This window comes from Arvicanthis niloticus, chromosome 20 (assembly GCF_011762505.2).
Source record: "Arvicanthis niloticus isolate mArvNil1 chromosome 20, mArvNil1.pat.X, whole genome shotgun sequence".
Classification (NCBI taxonomy): Eukaryota; Metazoa; Chordata; class Mammalia; order Rodentia; family Muridae; genus Arvicanthis; species Arvicanthis niloticus.
In genome coordinates this window covers 33075000-33092999 of record NC_047677.1, presented here as the reverse complement: position 1 = coordinate 33092999, position 18000 = coordinate 33075000, and the positions used below count along the sequence as shown (strand labels likewise).

At 45.1% G+C, this 18000-nt stretch overlaps 1 protein-coding gene across 2 annotated transcripts in view; it reads right to left on the bottom strand.

The window, feature by feature from the left end:
* Rtkn2 (rhotekin 2) overlaps positions 1-18000 on the bottom strand; it is a 70278-nt gene that overhangs the window by 28226 nt on the left and 24052 nt on the right. For both annotated transcript variants that reach the window (XM_034524510.2, XM_076917248.1), the window contains one exon: positions 5769-5863. In XM_034524510.2, the coding sequence (XP_034380401.1) occupies positions 5769-5863 (95 nt within the window). The remainder of the gene's footprint in view (positions 1-5768; positions 5864-18000) is intronic.

Here is an 18000-nt window from a genome sequence, read left to right as displayed (position 1 = left end):
CCCCCCCCACCAGCCCAACAATGAGAAGACACCATGACATGGTGATTCACCAGTGCACTAAGAAAAAGGAGCAGAAACTAGGGTCCCCCTCCCCCCATCAGAAATGAGCACAATGGGCTGGACCATCTTAGTATTCCAGGGAGCTTAAGAAGTGCTCCAGAGGGGCCTTGAAAGGGCTCAAGCCTCTTGAATGTCTCCCCGCTGCCACCTCTACAACATACGCAACTTCAAAGTGAACAAGGACACTGGCAGGCTGTGGTGCTCCAACCACAGAAGGCGCGTGCATAAGGAGGGAATCGGAAGACAACCCTAACAGTCTGAAACTTGGCAGTGGCCACCTTAACCCCCAATAGGCAGAGAGCAATGGCCGTGGAGATATATTCAAGTCACACAACGGGCCAACGTCCAGCAACCACAAAGGAGGGCCTCCTACCAAATCACCAGAAATTCTCTCTATAAGATGCCAAGTGTGTGGGAGTCAAGAGGGAGACTTAGGAATGGACGTGGGGGCCTGTGTCCTTTCAATGGAGCTGGACCAGGACGGGAGGCATGGCATCTACATTAGAATGGGCCTTGCTTGCTGAGGCAGGAGGTGGGGCTCAACGGTACTTAATAGATGTTAGGTTTCCTAAGGTTTGTGAAGCATGCTGTAAGCAACTTAGAATTGTGTGTGTGTGTGTGTGTGTGTGTGTGTGTGTGTGTGTGTGTGTGTGTGTGTAGGGAAGACCTTGGCAATAAACTTGTAAGTCTTTTGTAAACTGGAGATTATTTTGAAATGTTCTCTCAAAAAACCCCACAAACCCCCAAAACACTCAAAAAACAAACAAAAAACACACCCAGCATGTTGGCATTCCTCTGAGGCAGAAAAGCAGTAAGTATAGATCCCTCCTACCCATATAGAAGGAAAGCACCAGAAAATGTAATCTGTGTAGAGGGCACACAAATTTCCAGTACATGCCCTCACCTCAGGCTGTCCCACGTAGAAAGGATTCTTTGAATGTTCACTGCATCCAGATAGCTAGCTGTTGGCTGTAATTATTATTTACTTAAAGCCTTAGGGATACTAAAAAAAAAAATACTGGTTTGGGGTTAAAAAAAAAAAAAAAAATACAGTTTCTTTGCAGATCTAGTTTGCTTTCTGTTGCTGTGATGAACACCGTGACCAAAAGCAATTCAAGAGAGAAGAGGTTTGGTTCAGCTTACACTTCCAGATAATAGTCCATCATTGAGGGAAACCAGGGGAGGGAACTCAAGGCAGGAACCTGGAGGAATGCTAATTACCAGCTTGTTCTCTGGCTTCTGCTCAGCTAGGCTTCTTATACAGCCCAGACCCACCTGCCTAGGGATGGTACCGCCCACAGTGGGCCAGGCCTTCCTCTATCAGTTAGCAAGCAAGAAAATACTCCACAGACATGCCCACAGGCCAACTGGATGAAGGAAATTCTTTGAAGGGGTGGGTTCTTCCTAGGCCTGTCAGGATGGTATCAGAAACTAACCAGGATACTGCCTGTACACTCAGACATGCAGTAGTATATAAATAACCAAAGCTTAGTTATCAGTCAAGGAGGGAGCCAGCCTAAATAAGAGAGATAAGATAAAACTGAAGAGATTTAACAACTTCCCCCATGCATCAGCCTACTCCAGGCTACCACATCACCATACCTTCTGGGACTAATGGAATGTGTTTTTTATCCAGGGCTTGGTAAAGGTGACCTGGTAGGATCCACGCATCTACACAAAACACACAGTGATTCCAAAGTACAGACACAAAGCAGTAAGTGGGAGTCACCTTTTCTACAACGAGCATTAAACAAAATAAAAACTCCCCACAGCCCAGCATCTGAGTGACACATAAATTTCTTTTATACAGGAATCTCCAAATTTATGAATGGCTAAGCGTTGTAAATATCTGTGAGTTGCTTATTTTTTAAGTTAGAATGTAATTCCCCAAGACGTAGAATCATAAATGATTAGATTCTCAGGCAAGTCCATAAAGTTTGCGCAATCAATAATGTATTTGAACCTAACACACCACATCTAATAATGTGCATCTCATAAAATGAGCTCAGATTTCATGTAAGGAAGGGGGAAAAAATCTTCCTTCCTGCAGCATCCTTGAATGGAGATACTGGATGCAGAATCCCCTCCTACAGCATCCTTGAGAGGGGATGCTGGATGCAGAATCCCCTCCTGCAGCATCCTTGAATGGATATACTGGATGCAGAATCCCCTCCTGCAGCATCCTTGAGAGGGGATGCTGGATGCAGAATCCCCTCCTGCAGCATCCCTGAATGAGGATGTTGGGTCCCTTCCTGCATTACCCTTGAGAAGGGGATGCAGGTGTAGAATCCCTTCCTGTCATATTCTTGAGGGCAAGTATAGCAGCATCCTTGAGAGATGCTGGGTCCTTAGCTGCACAGAGCAGTTGTCATATACTCTGCCTCCACCTGCCGCCTCTCACCTGGGCTTTCCTGCAGCCTCAGACTATTGAGGAATAAAACAGCCACAGTTTGTTCTGTGCTTCTCTTAAGAAGGACGGCCTCTAGGACACACTTAACCTGAGTATCAACCACAACACTTATAAAACACCACCTGTCTTAGGCAGGATTCCTATGTACACAGTCTGTGTATGGCATCGTCCATGCTCCTGGCACCTGCCAGCTCCCTCTCTGGTCACATCCCCAGGGCAGCCTCACTGCCCCAGTCACTCTGTCCGTGTCTCATGGCCATTCTCAATCCTTGTACCCAACACATCTCAAAATACTTAATCATTCCTTCTGAACAAAGAGACACACAAGGACAAGAATGACAGAAAATGGAAGCACCAAGTATATCCCATGAAAATGCCTTTCAAAGTCCCAGGACACTCCCCCCCCCCACACACCCCAAAAAACCCTTCCTAACAGAAACTCTAAGGATTGTTTTCAGAAAAAAAATGGAATCGCAAGTTCAAGATATAGAAATCAAGTTGTCCCTATGAACACTTAAAACATGGGGCAAGGCTAGGTCAAGCTCAAAGCACCCTGTGAAATCTAAAAACAAAAATAATTATATTCTATAGCAAGAATGCACAGATTAGGGAAATGCAGTCTAACCAGTCTAAAGTTTTCATGATGTCTTAGAAAAGGTGAAACCAATCTCTTACTGTTTATTTTAGCAATTACAATTTAAGAGTAATTTCAGCCGGGTGGTGGTGGCGCACGCCTTTAATCCCAGCACTTAGGAGGCAGAGGCAGGTGGATTTCTGAGTTCAAGGCCAGCCTGGTCTACAGAGTGAGTTCCAGGACAGCCAGAGCTACACAGAGAAACCCTGTCTCGAAAAACCACACACACACACAAAAAAAGAGTAATTTCTAAGGTATTACAACATAATGCATAGTTTTACCAACAGAGGAAAATTCAAATGATAAAAGTGATTACCCTCTGTTAGAAGAGAGAGGTCTATTTTGTATATGTATATGTGTGTGTGCACGCACACGTGTGTGTATGCAATATATATGTAAATATAACATATATAAATGTGAATATATATATACATATATTAAACCAACAATAAAAACACTATTTAGAAATTATGTGCACTAAATAACAGGCTTAAATTATACAAAGCAAAACACAACAACCCTGAAAACCAGAACACAAAACTAGATTTGTTCATACTTCCTGCCACAGAAACTATGCAAATCCGCCATTATTTCTAACAAATAGTTCACATGCTAGTGGGCAAGGCTGCTGAGCCTGTTTTGGGGATAAGCATTAAAACCAAGAGCAAAAGAAGTCTGTGGGAGAAACAGACTGGGGGCAGACAATACTGCAGGAGCAGTGTGACATAAGGCAGTGAGGAGGGATTCCGAGGTTATAAAGCTCACACTCAGCCTGAGTCCACGCAGACCTATGAAGATGCTTTCTGGACCAGACTCAAGACACAGGAAAGCAGAGAGAGAAAAAACAATGCAGTGTAGCAGTGCAGCAGGAAGAGCAAATGCTCGCCACTAAAGATGGTTTAACACCTCCATCCCCAACACAGTTCAAACCATGGCATGTTGGGAAGGACAAATGGAGGGCCGAGCCATGAGAGACCGACAGGGAATCGAATGTCACGAAAGTTGGAACATCTACATCCAGAATCCCAAGAGGGCCTGGTATCAGTGAGTAGTAGCTTTACAGCCCACCACCCTCCCTCTGTTCTTAGTAAAATTTCTTATATGCAGTGGAAACTTAAGGGTTCTTCGGAGAGTCAGTTATGTCGGATGGTGTTTTCCTGGGGCAAACACGTGAAGGAGTGTTTTCCTGAAGCAGACACAGGTGAAAGGATGTTCTGCTAAAGCAAGCACGTGAAAGGACATGTGATGAACGATTCTTCGATAACAACACACACACACAGACATATTGGTCTACCTTACATTGTGTTGTTGAGCTCCATTCATTGGAACACCACAGAGAGAAACACACCAAAAAACTTCTGGTGTGTTCTTGACAAGCTTCTTGACAAGTCCTTGGACTTGGGTTGATCGGCAGAGTGATGTCAGGTGATACAGACTCACATAGAATTTTGCTAAGACAGACCCATGTACTGAGGCAAGACCCATGGATGACACACAATGTTTGGAGGGAGTCTAAATAGGACTCAACAGACTATGAGAAGGGACTGCTTATGGGGCTAGCTTTATGACAGTTCTCTGTCTGATGCCTTTGTTGGTCTTTGCTTCATTGAGAGAGGCACAGCAAAGAACTTCTCTGCTGCTGGTTCTAGTCCCTCCCATTGACTCATGGCGATTCAGCTGAGGTCTGGCTATTCCTGCTAGGTCAGGCCACCACTGCTGCTAGCCCAATATTACTAAACTGGACTGCTGGTCGATCCATAAAATGTCTGCCAGTGGATCGAGCTACCACTGCTGACCCGTGAACTGAACTGCTGACTTCCTGTCAAGGGAGATGGGATTTGCTCCAAAGAGCCATTTCTAAACAGGTCCACTCCCCCCCCATATCCTAAGAGCCTTTCTTTTCCACTACCTCTGGTGGGTGGTGCGTTAGAAGGGAGTTTAAAGCATTTAAGGACCATCATTAAAAATAGGGTTTGAGAAATTAAAGACCACACGGAAAAGTCACCAGGAAATCACCCATCCCTTTAGCACTGGGGCCTCCGAGCTTTACAGCAGGAAGCAGGAAGCAGGAAGCAGGAAGCAGGAAGCAGGAAGCAGGAAGCAGGAAGCAGTGGCTATCAGCCTGAACGCATTCCATACATTTCCCCCTGGAAACCACTTTGTGTGTGTAACTCAGTTCCCAAGGCTGAGCTTCTAGCCCCACATTACCTTCCATTCACCTAAGCTTCTTAGACACATTGCCATAGACTTCTTTTAGGGGAGGGGGAGGCGGAAAAAGAGAAACTACTACTATCAGTAGTGATATTATTCAGAAAGAAAGTGATTAAAATTAATATAACCCTACTTCCTTCATACCCTCTGCTTTCTATCAGAAAGGGGTGGTTGCCTTGACCATTAACTTTAAAACCAGACACATCTAACGTTCCAGCTATCGGTGTAGGGAAACGTCGTTTCAGAGCAGCAGATAAGGACACAGAAGACTTCAGTTCTTTCTACTGTAAGTCAGAGAAGCATGCTGGGAAAAAACCAGACTCATCCATGAATACAGTTTTCAAGCCAGTATCTGCTTCCCCCTCCAGGGGAAGGAACATGCTAAGATTAGGAGTTCCCGTCACTACCTGTGCTTACTTAATACACACAATAAATGGTACACAGAGCACTTACCGTCTCCGTGGATGGACAGGTTATGGGTCTTGAAGCAGTCTCCGGCATTTTCCAAGGTCAGGGTGGTATGAGCCAGCAAATGGTACTTTGCACCCCTGAGAAGGAGAGATGAGGCATCTTTAGATACCCTTACGTGTAGTTATCTATGTGGTCAACTATTCAAATGGTCAACAAAATAAAAACAATTCAGCAAGCGTGCGGTGGTGCACGGCTTTGGTGCCCGCCACCAGTGGGCGGACGTGCCCTACTTTCCAAGTTCGAATCCCACCCCGGTCTTCTCCCTGTGTGACTCTCAGTGAGTCTCATGGGAAAAAAATAAATAAATAAACAAAACAAACAACAACTTGATCTTAAAAAAATAGTGCAAATGGCCCAAACTTGACATTTCTCCAAAAAACATTCAAGAGGCCCAAAAAGGTGACCAAGTTCATAGAACATGTCCAGTGTAAATCGACCACAAAGCACCCTCTAATTAAAATCTACTACTAGGAAAAATGGCCACCACTAAAAACAAATCCAGGCTTGGGGTACAGAACATAAGGAATGCTAGCTGGGGTGTGGAGAATCGGGGTGTGGACAATCAGGAGCCTTGGGCAACTGCCGGCCGGAGCCATGAGGCAGCCGCTGTGAACAGTGCAATGAGTCCTCCAAAAACTAAAAAAAAAAAAGGGAAAAATCACAGGGTGATCCAGCAGTTCTGCTTCTGAACACACCCCCACAAGAACATAAAACAAGGATGGAAATAAGTAAGTGTGTGTGTGTGTGTGTGCTGTTTACAGAGGTGTTATTTACAAGACCCATAGAGCTGAAAAACTCAAGTGTCCATCAGGCATGAATGGATAAATCATGATACATATTAACCTATCAATTTACCAATCACTATCTATCTATCCATCCATCCACTGTAAAGAATTATCTAACTTCAAAAGGAAGAGAATTCTGATACATTCTACATACAATATGATGACTTGAAAGGTGTTATGCTAAATAAAAAAATATTCTGCCACAAAAGAACAAATCCCATATGATCTCACCGGTGACAAGCATCTACAAGAGTCCAACCCTTAGGATGTAGGACAACGGTTGTGGAAGGCTGAGTGGGGGAGGGGAGGAGAGGGATCAGTTCTGATCCTGGACTCCAAAGTGAGACCCTATCTCGATGTTTCCCATCCCCAAGTTTATACAAGGATGACAGATTCATGGTCAATACAAGTTATTAACCAATTTAGCAACAATTTCTAGTGGCCATCAAACTTTTTCTATGAAAGAAACAAAGTGGTTGAGAAGTATCATGGCTGAGAAAGTCGGTTGGAGAGGGTGTCCCTGAGGAGTGGCACTTGTGCAGTTACAAAGAGATCTCGGGACTGGCAAGATGGCTCAGTAGGTAAACGACTTGGCTCGCCATCATGGGGACCCGAGTCCAGAAGCCACGTAAATGCCAATCAGCACACATCTGGACTCTCAGCAACGGATGGTAGAGATGGGTGGATCTCTGGAGGTCACTGGCCAGCCACACTAACTAAATGGATGAGCTCCAGGTTGAGAGGCGAAGAGTGACCAAGCGAGACACGCACTGTTGACCTTTGACTTCCACGGGCATGCCTAGCACACACAAACATTCCAGATCCGGCCGAGGAAATGATTTCAAGAAATTCTGGGGGAGACACGGCCTATGCAGGGAGAGCTGGGTAAACAACTCCAAAGCAAAAAATGGAAGCAGACGCGCGGCTGGTACACACGGGCAGCCCGAGACTGAAAGCACGAGCGATCAGCTAACGCTGGGCTCTGTGAGCCCTAGAAGAGGGGTGGGATGGAATTTCTGTGGGAGGGGAAATCGCGGCAAGGTGAGAGGAGGGTAGTGAGACCCAGAGCTACACAGACATCCCTGGGCAAGATCTGATGAAGACCCACCCACCTTGACCAAACTCTTGCCAGGCGTCTCTGAGCCCTCTACGGTGCTGGGCCTCAACCTTGCAGAATGCAGTTTCAGTGTTTGAAGATCTCAAGGTCTGAGGCTGAGAAAACTCACGGCTGCACGAAGAACTCCACATGATTCCAGCCTAGTTCTGAAGACGCGGCCCTGTCTACCAGTCTGTTTGGATGGATTAACTCACTGCTGCTGGTAAGACCAGGTAAGCTGCACCCACACCCACTCAGGTCTCTCTTGTGGCCCTTCAACGTTTCTACTTCCTTTTTCTTCCTAGTCTTCCTTTAAAATACCTCAACATCACTCTGACCGGCTTTAGCTCCCTATGAGAGAGCACACTGTTAGCATCTGTCTTCGCCATGTTCACTCCCGTCTAGCTGTCTGACAAATGCAATCTCCTTCCGGTTATGGACTTAAAGGTCTGGAGTTTTTACCGGCACTATTGGTGAGGGAGGCCGTTGAGCCGTCTCACTGTGGTCCTGTTTGGTGTTCATGTTAACACGGCACTCTTGCCGGAATTCTGGAGGCATTCTGGAGATGAAATGTGTACCCTGGTAGTGAATGGTTAGAAAAACTGCATTTGGGGCTGGGCTCAGTGGTAAAAGGTTTGCCTAGTATGGGCGAGGCCCTAAATTCAATTCCCAGAACAGGACAAAAAGATGATTTTCTGTTCATAAATACCAACTATATTTTCCATGCCAGTAATCTTAACTTTATGAGTCTTCATGGTTTTATTGTTTTCCCGAACAGTAGAATCTTAAACCATCCCGGAGCATGTTAAAGGAACCATGTGTGCACACACAGACACAGACCAACTCTGGGGAAGAGACAGGTCTGAGAGGAATGTTTTTCACTGTGCCAGGTGTTATTTTACAAACTTACCTTCCATTAAATCTTTAATGAGATCTCCATAATAAAACCATGTACACAGTTAGCAAGCACACAGGCATTCTTCCATGGGATCGCTACAGTAAAAAACTCTGCAGAGCAAGCATTCAGGGACACGTACATCTTCTCTAAAGTAAAAGGATGCAACGTCTCTTTTTTAGAAATTAAGTTTTATAAGTTTCTTGTGTATGAGCATTCTGTCTGTGTGTATGTCCAAGTACCATGTGTGTATTTTATGCCCATGAAGATCAGAAGAGGGCATCAGATCTCCTGGAGATGAAATAACAAATAGTGGGTTGCCATGGGAGTGCTAGGCATTGAACCCAGGTCCACTGGAAGGGTAGCCAGTGATCAGAACCACTGGGCCCTTGCTCCACCACACTCTTTTGGTTTTTAATTGTGTAATCCTTACTGACCGGAATAGTTTTCAATACACAGTGCTTCTGGTTAAAGTTTACGAATGCCTCATGCTCCATGTGGGCTACCCTCTGCTAGCACTGCCTGCTCCACGTGGGCTAACCTCGGCTAGCACACACACCCCGTTTCCACAGAGCCTTTTGCAATTAAGCTTTTATTTTTCCCCTAACATCTATGTGCATCCCCACACCCCCGCAAAACTGAGGAAGCGTTGGAGAAAATGGCATTCTACGAGTACAAGGAGCGTCTGAACAGGACACAGAGCTGCCTGTTAACACGACGCCAGCTGTGTGGTAACAAGGTATAATATAGGAAGCACCCTCCCCAGATGCTTATTTGGCTTATAGAACTACATTTTTGAGAACTATTAAGTGTTTCAAATTGATAAAAGCAATATCGTTTTTCCCTTATGAAAGAAAATGAAACAGACTTCCTATCCGAGACTGGATGCAGAATGTGTTATCTTTTGGAAAAAGATTACTGACAGTGAGTTGCCTGCGTATGTCACTGAGGCTACAAAATAAGCAACGAAGGGTGGAGGAGTGCTCTCTTTCAAGGAAAAAAAATTGAAAAAAAAATGTCTAATTATAATAGGTACGTGAGGCTAGGTAAGGCCCAGAAGGAGAATTAAGGTGGAAAGAGGCTATTTCAGACAGGCAAAGAAAAGGAAGCCCCTCATACACAAATGATACTTGTGTGGAGACCTGAGCAGAGAAGAGACAGCTCAGCTAAAGGAAAATTCACAAAAACCACGGGAGCTCAGGCCTGGTGCGTGGCTCAGCTGCCCATGGGGTGTCTGCTTGGATTGTAGTGAGGGAGAAGGGTGGTGATACTGATATCTAAATGGCTAGCATGGGGCAGGACTCTCGGTGATGCTGGATGTCCAATTGGCCAGCAGGGGGCAGACTCGTGGAAACCACGCACAGTACTAACCGGTGAGAGAAAGATACTGGATCTTTCTCTGAGTGACACCTGGAGCAAGCTCAGTGGGTTGGTGGGTTTTGGGTAGAGGCAGCTGCTAAGGTCTGTGAGCCCTACCAGAAGGAAACGGTTCCTGTGGCTGTTGTGTGTGTGACAGACTTAGGGGAGTTGTCTAAAGTGCAAACAGAAATATCAACTAGGGCAGATGCAGGCCTGGGGCAGTGTGGAAGGAGGTGACATATTAACACCTTCTTTCTCAAAGCTGACTCAGTGTGAACATAGCTTGGGAAGAATCACTTACGGATTCCATGTCGGGGGAGTGAGCGGGTGAAAGAGGATTACATATGGACTCAGGTTTGGAGCAATTCCATTTAATTGTCCATTAGTGGGCAGGAAGGTAGGTGTTGAGCCAGAAGACAATGAATATCCAAATTTGAGAGCTTCAGGTACAGAGGTGAAATTAAACGAAAAAGTCAAGCGTGATACTGAACAGGCTTGGCCCATGGGAAATAACAGTTTGGAGGTGTGGCCTTATTAGAGGAAGTGTGTCACTGTGGAGGCGGGGCTTTGAGGTCTCATACATATGAGACCTTCCAGTCTGGCCAGTGGAATCAGACTCCCCTCATGGCTGCCTGCAGAAGACAGTCCCCTTCTGCTGCCTGCAGATCAAGATGGAGAACTCTGGGCTCCTCCAGTACTGTCTGCCTGCATGCTGCAGTGCTTCCTGCCATGATGATAATGAACTGAACCTCTGAACCTGTAAGCCAACACAATTAAATGTTGTCCTTCTAAGAGTTGCCTTGGTCATGGTGTCTGTTAACAACAGTAAAACCCTAAGACAGGTGAGCACCAGGCTCGGTTAAATACTTTGTTATTGTTGTTGTTTTGTTTTTGTTTTTTATCACTTTGACACCTGCAGTCCTGAAGGGGTAAGAGAAAAGTAACTTGTCCTTTCTCTGAGTCAGATAACCACTGACCGTGACAGCTCTTGGCACAACCGGGCATCGCTTTAGTTTCTGTGGTCTTTGACTTTTCCTGTTAAAAAATTAGGCATGATTTTTTTCTTCCTCAAACCCCAAGGTCTCTCCATCCCTCTCTCATGGCCAATCCTTGTGTTTCGGGTGCTATTGACATCTTGATTGTCAGGGACTTCACAAGCTGGCCTTCCATGAAGTCCACCAGCCCACTTGCCTCTGTGTGTCTAGGCCTCATCTGCTTAAGTACTAGATCCCACTGGACCTGTCTTCTCAGTGATTGAGATGGATTCCCTCCCACTTCCTGCTTCCCTGGGTCATCGGCTTCTCTTCTACTTGATTGTCTCCCAAATACGGCAGCCAACTGAAGGACCCCCATAGCTCTCCGAATCAGGAAATGGTTTCCAGGCCTGCTCACCTTTTTCCCCTCTTGCTGTCTTGGATTGCATTACTTGACCTTCCTCCTGTCTCCCGATTCGCAGCCCACAGGAAGTCCTGTTTGATCGGCGAGGCATCCACACTCTGCCACACTTGGTGTTTGGACACACATTGGTGTCCTTCTTCCGGGTAAACCCAGCTGGTCACTGTCCATGAGCTCTTTGACTTGTCTTCTTGAACGTCACATTCTTGGGTTCCCCCCCCCCCCACCTTAATTACTGTTCCTCACATTCACTTGGGGCTGGCTTACAGTTTCAGAGGTTCAGTCCATTATGATCAAGGTAGGAGCATGGCAGCATCCAGGCAGGCATGGTGCAGGAGGAACTGAGAGTTCTATATCTTCATCTGAAGGCTGCTGGTGAAAGACTCACTTCCAGGCAGCTAGGGTGAGGGTTTTAAGCCCATGTTCACAGCAACACACCTACTCCAACAAGGCCACACCTACAGAAACAAGGCCACGCCTCCTAATAGTGCCACTCCCTGGGCCAAGCATATACAAACCATCACATCACCCAAGGCAAGGGCAGGAGACAGACACTGAGGGGAGGGAAGAGAGGTGATGGAGGGTAAAGAATCTTTGCTCTAAAGATCATTGATGGATGTGGTCCATGGCGATAAGACCTTGGGAACAACCGAAAGGTAGAAGGCCGAAGAGCATGGGAAGACTCTGATGCTGTAGACCAGGCCAAGGTCCGAGGAGCTCAAGAGAGCAGACAAGTCGTCTCTGTGTACATTAACTACAGGAGGGAAAATATCCAGGAGAGGGAGGAAGAAAGAAAGCAAAAACAAAACAAACAAAACCCAAAAATAAACGAATATGCCAGGGGTGTATATAGACACACACACTATATATATACGAAATTATAGTATCTTACATATTTCTTATGTACTTTTCTTAAGATATAATATTATGAATATATATACATATATACACACATATATATATATATTTTACATATTTCTGGAGATACACTGTAATTTATTCTTACCAACCACCGCACACACCACTTGAGATCAGTCATTCCAACACAGCTAAGCTTCATGTGCTTGCTGTGCACAGAAAAAAAGCTATGGGACCCTGTGCATCTGTGTTCTTGGAGCACTGGAGAAAAAGCATGTTATTTGTGTGGCCAATTAGGGTAAAAAAAGTATGCGAAGACCGAATTACAGGTTTGAAGGTTTTTCTTCGGCTTTGTGTTAGGTTGCTTCGCCGTCGTTGTGATGAACGGCCGTGACAAAACGCAACTTGGAGAGGAAAGGGTTTACATCATCCTACAGTTTACTGTCAGTCATGAAAGGAAGTCAAAATAGGAACATGGTGGCAGGAACTGAGGGAGGGGCTTTGGAAGAAAGGCTATGTACTGGTAAATCCAAGAGGCTTGCTCGGCCTTTCTTATATACCCTAGCACCACTTTCCCAGGGGATGGCACCACCCACAGTGGGCTGGGCCCTCTCACATTAATCATGCCCCAACAGCTGAAACTGGATCCGACCAACAACCCCTTACCCAGCGCCTCCCCTGCCTCCCAGCTTCTCATCTCTAGATTCTAGTCCTGAAATTGATGTTGCTTTCCTAGTGACCTGGGTGGTGTGGTTACGCGGTGGTAGCTGAAAACCACCTCTGAAAGTCAGTGGTTGGCAGAGAACCATGACTACTTGCTTTCCTTTCGGGTACTCGAGAGGTGGCATCTCCCGGGTTCAGGTGAGCAGAGGGGCAGGGACTTCCGGCTCACCTTTGCAAAGGAGGAGCATGAAGTTGAGAGAATGCAACTGGGGTAGCGAGGAGAGGCCATCTCATTTAACAACGAGCTTAAACTTAAGGGGCTTTTTTCAAGGAAAACAAACAAAGTAGTAACCACTTTTTTACAAGAATCCTGACTGACTAGCGACCTCTGAAGCTCCAGAAACCTCAGGACTTCCTTGCTGCGGGATCCTTTCCAAGGCTAGTTGTACGGGGGAGCTGAGTGATCCCTTAGTTAAGGACATTAACTTCTGCACCCTCAAACCTTTTGATAGTATTGTTTCAAAGCACAGATGCTTCACTTACTGGAGATGTGTTAGGAGACCTGTTTTATACCTTCATTCTAATTTAAGATGTAACATGGGGGATGCTTGGGAGATTCTTTTTTTTTTTTTTTTTTTTGATGGGTATGTGTTTTGCCTGCATGGACATCTGTGCAACATTCTCATGCAGGATCCTCAGAGGCCAGAAGAGGATCTCAGGTGCCCTGGTACAGCGTTCACAGACAGAAGACCAATGCTCTTAACTGCTCAGCTGGCTCTCCACCCAGTAGCCTGTTTGTTGTGCTTTTAAATTTAGTTTGTCTTTTAGTCAACTAAAATATTACAAATGATACTACAGGTTTTGACATAATTTTTTTTTTTAAAGTATGTTTGAACAATTGGAGAACACTGTCCTAGTCACCAAAATGTACAAAAGCAGTTGATTCAGCTGTTAAGGGGTGGGGTGGGGTGGGGGAACTGGCAAGATCTAGCTGGAGAGATTTTGGTAAACCTACATTCCACAGATAAGAGGGGGAAATGAGTCATGTCAGGGAACATACTGAAAAAATCGCCAAAAATGTTCACTGTCTTCTTTAAGCCCAACAATACCTTTATGATGGTATTTGAAGTCGCTCATTTTTAGCCCGTGACTAATTACATGGGCATCTTCCAAACCAACAATGACTTCACTTGAGAAACATTCTGGTCAGGATTAACAACTTGTCTCTAAAACGTTACACTCACTCCTTTACCGAGTTCCCCAATGTTTAATGAGCTACATTTTTTTTTTTTTCTATCAAGTAGACTGATTGCTATAATATTGAGGGTGGGAGAGGAATCAAGGGGTATGAAAAAAAAAAGACTATTTAGCTGGTAGTCAGAAAAAAAATGCATTCTTGTCAAGAAAAAAAAAAAAGCTATATTTGGGGCCAGATACCGTCTCCTAGTTACATACTATTTTAATAGGCACTCATTTTGGTTAAAGCTAAATAAGACCTGCAGTGGAAGTCTCAACATTGAACTTGATCTGTATTTTAAAAAGGAAAAAATGTATCCTCTGACGCTCTCTGAATACCAGTGCTACGCACAAGCCCCTACCAAGTACTGAAGTGAATGTTTAGAGAGGCTATGGGCTGTGTGTGAGCCAACACACTCTACACTCAGACCTGAAAGTGCTGGTCCTCAGAGGACAGGACTGGGTAAAATGTGATTCGCTGTATTATCACACCTTTTGACAGACTTTCATGGCATAAAATAGTCAAAGGCGACAAACAAAATAAAACAACAACAACAACAACTTGGCATTGGAATTCATGGGCAAATAGTGGAGGCCAATTGTAAACAGAAGAATCAAGACTGGGATGCTCCTTCCTGAGAGCAGTAATGGAACAAACAACAAGAGGCTCCCAAGAAAACTACTAGGCTTTGTAGAGAAATGCAGGCCAAACAAAGGGTCTAGCCTCATCTACATCATCATCTATGGGTCTAGCCTCATCCACGTCATCATCTACGAAATTACAAAGGGGGCCTGAATGTGAGACCACATCTACATTGTATGTCCCATGTTAAGGTTCTGCCTGGAGTGCTTCTACAAGAATTCAGAAAGGAGAAGTCTAGGGAGAAGAGTAACGATATCGTTAAGGTGCAGTTATTAAGTGCCTACTGTATACAAAGCCCAAGGATTAGCTTATTGAATTTCGTAATGATGGTCCTATGGGGTCAGATAGCCCTGAATCTCTGTCGTTACTCTCTTTGGGTTGGCGCAGGGCAGGGAGTGTAATTATCTACCTTGGGTCACACAAACAGTAAGTGATGTGTGTGTGTGTGTGTGTGTGTGTGTGTGTGTATATATATATATATATATATATATATATATATATATATATTAAGGTACTCGTCAAACAACAAACTTTCACATGTTTAGAACTCTATTTGTTGTTGTCACTCGCTTTCAGGGTGTCTGAAACCCCCCCAAATGCCCTTGAGAGCAAGGGGCTGTGTCTAAGCACCTCTGCCTTCCAGTAGAGATAAAGGACGACGGGAAATGCAGCAGGCAGGTGCAGCTGGAAGAGACCATGGAGGTTCTGGCCTTTCTTAAACAAGGGGTTGCTTTTAAGAAATGCAACCCCTGTACTAAATGGTTACCTCAGAAGTCTCTTTCCAATCTGACTTATTTTGATCTGAAAGCAGAATGATGTCATCTCTATAAAATAAGAACTGCTTCTACTACTTCAATGCCCTGAATGAGACATCCCCCACCCCACCCTCACCCCCACTCCCAGAGTCTCTAGCATTTGAATGACCTGATCCCAGTTAGGGAGGCTTGGGGAGGTGTGGCCTTTTTGGAGGAAGTGTGTTGGGTCACTTGAGGGTGGGCACACTTTCTATGCTTGCTTCTCTGAGACGTGAGCTCTTAGAGTCCTCCCATCCTGCCCCATGTCTTTGCTCTACCATCATGAACACTGACTCCACGGAACTCAGAGCCAAAATAAACTCTTCCTTCTCTAAGCTGGCCCAGTCACGGTGTATTATCCCCGCAATAGAAAAGTAACCGATACAGATGCCTTATGACAGCGTTAAACCCATTCCAGCAAAACCCAACAGGATTCCAATGGAAAATGAATATTTTAAGTCTTAGGTCTCAAGGAAGAAGAACCAAGAACTCCTGCCTTGGTTTTAACATCTGTGTTGGAGAGAATCTTCTAGGGCTGTGGACCAGAAATTGAGATTCATTTATTCATGGATCAGAAAAATCAATTCAGTGACTCATAGATGCTATTTTGGTAAGTCTGAATGAACCATAATGAAAAATATACCTAACAGTATATTACAAATTATCCAGGGCTAACAGTGCTACCTGTTGGGCACTATGTAGTCAGTCATAGCATATAGCATATTTCTTGGTTCAAGCCTCTATCAAAACTATAAAAAAAAAAAAAAAAAAAGCTGAGTGGTGGTGGTGCACACCTTCAATCCCAGTGCTGGGGAGGTGCAAGCAAGCAGATCTCTGACTTAAAGGCCAGCCTGGTCTACAGAGTGAGTTCCAGGACAGCCAGGGCGACATAGAGAAACACTGCCTTGAAAAACAAAAACAACAAAAAAAAAATCAAATCAAAACAAAACAAAAAAATGGAAGAAAGGAAGGAAAGAAGGGAGGGAGGAAAGAAAGAAGGAAGGAAGGAAAGAAGGAAGGAAGGAAGGAAGGAAGGAAGGAAGGAAGGAAGGAAGGAAGGAAAAGATGGAAAGGCACCAGAACCAAAGTATCTGGCATGGGAAGAGGTCTTAGCTAAATCTTCATGACTGAGGTTCTCAGGACCAACACTTAGACTATTTCATGTCTGTGATTACAGAACCTTCAAGATGTGATGAAGAGAAAGCTCTATTACCCAAGCAAAGAAATTTCAGGAATGTGGCCAAGTACACGCTTTCCCAGTGAAACACGGACATAAAACCGTGGAGAAAAACACCGAGTTTAAAAATCAGGGATCTGGTGAGAAATGCTGGCTCTGGGCTCAGCAGAAACAAACAAACAACCCCCACAATGAATAAGGAGCCCTGACTGAAGCACACAGTGAGCACACCTCCAAGGATCAGCTTGGCGAAAGAATGTGTGGGTCACCCTGAAGGATCCCCGTAATCCAGAAGGGAGAATTAGAACCCTAACATGGGAAAACACCAATGTGTAAAAACTTGAGAGCTCAGATAAAAGCCTGTCACTTCTATGCTCGTAATTAAAACTTAGTCAAGTGTAAGTCATTTTCTATTGTTTTTTTTTTTTTTTTTTTCTCTCTCTCTCTCTCCTCTTCATTGACTGACATGGCAGTTTCGGTCAGAGAATTTATGAAGGATATTGTCTTTCTCTTCAAGAGTGCTGGCTTATCGAGAAACGCAGGGCAACTGAACGGAACACCTGTCCTGCACTTGCCCTTCCCAAGGCTCAGGGATCAGGGTAGAAGACAGGGCAAAAAAGGTCCAGGAACCTGAGGCGGTGGATCACTGCATGGAAACTGTGTGTTCTGGACACAGCAAGGCAACTAACTGCTCATAGGAACTCACAACAGCTGCGACAGCATGCACAGGACTGGTGGAAGCCCAAGCTGGACCACATCCCAGCCTGGTGTGAGGGAGGTTGGACACACAGTCTCACCCCTTGCTGTGGAACTATTGGCTACTGTTGGCTGCTGGCTAAAGAAAGAGACAGAGTTCTTTAAGACTGCAGCCCCTGGTCAATCAACCAGGATCCAAGAATATTTTGGGCAGGACAAATTGGTCTGGAAGGAGTGGGGAACAGAACGTGAAGTTGTGTGGGTAGGAGGTAGGGGATGGACCTGAGGAGAGCTGGGGAAGAGGATGAATTATGAGCAAAACCCCTTGCACCAAACCCTCCGAGAAGTGGTTAAAAAGAAGACACGCAGGGCAAATCTAGGGAGCCATCAGAGTCATGTCTCCAGCGAAACACGGAATTATGGGCAATGGCTGCTAAAAGCATCAAATAAAAGACAGGTAGCAAGCTTGATGATGGATGAGGTTATCAGGCTCGAAACACCTGAGCTCAGAAGTGAGACAGGGAGCCCCTAACGGCACACAGAGAAAACACACGGGACTGAGAACCGGAATCCAACCAGTCCCTCAGATCTATCACGAGGGAACGGGAAATACGGGA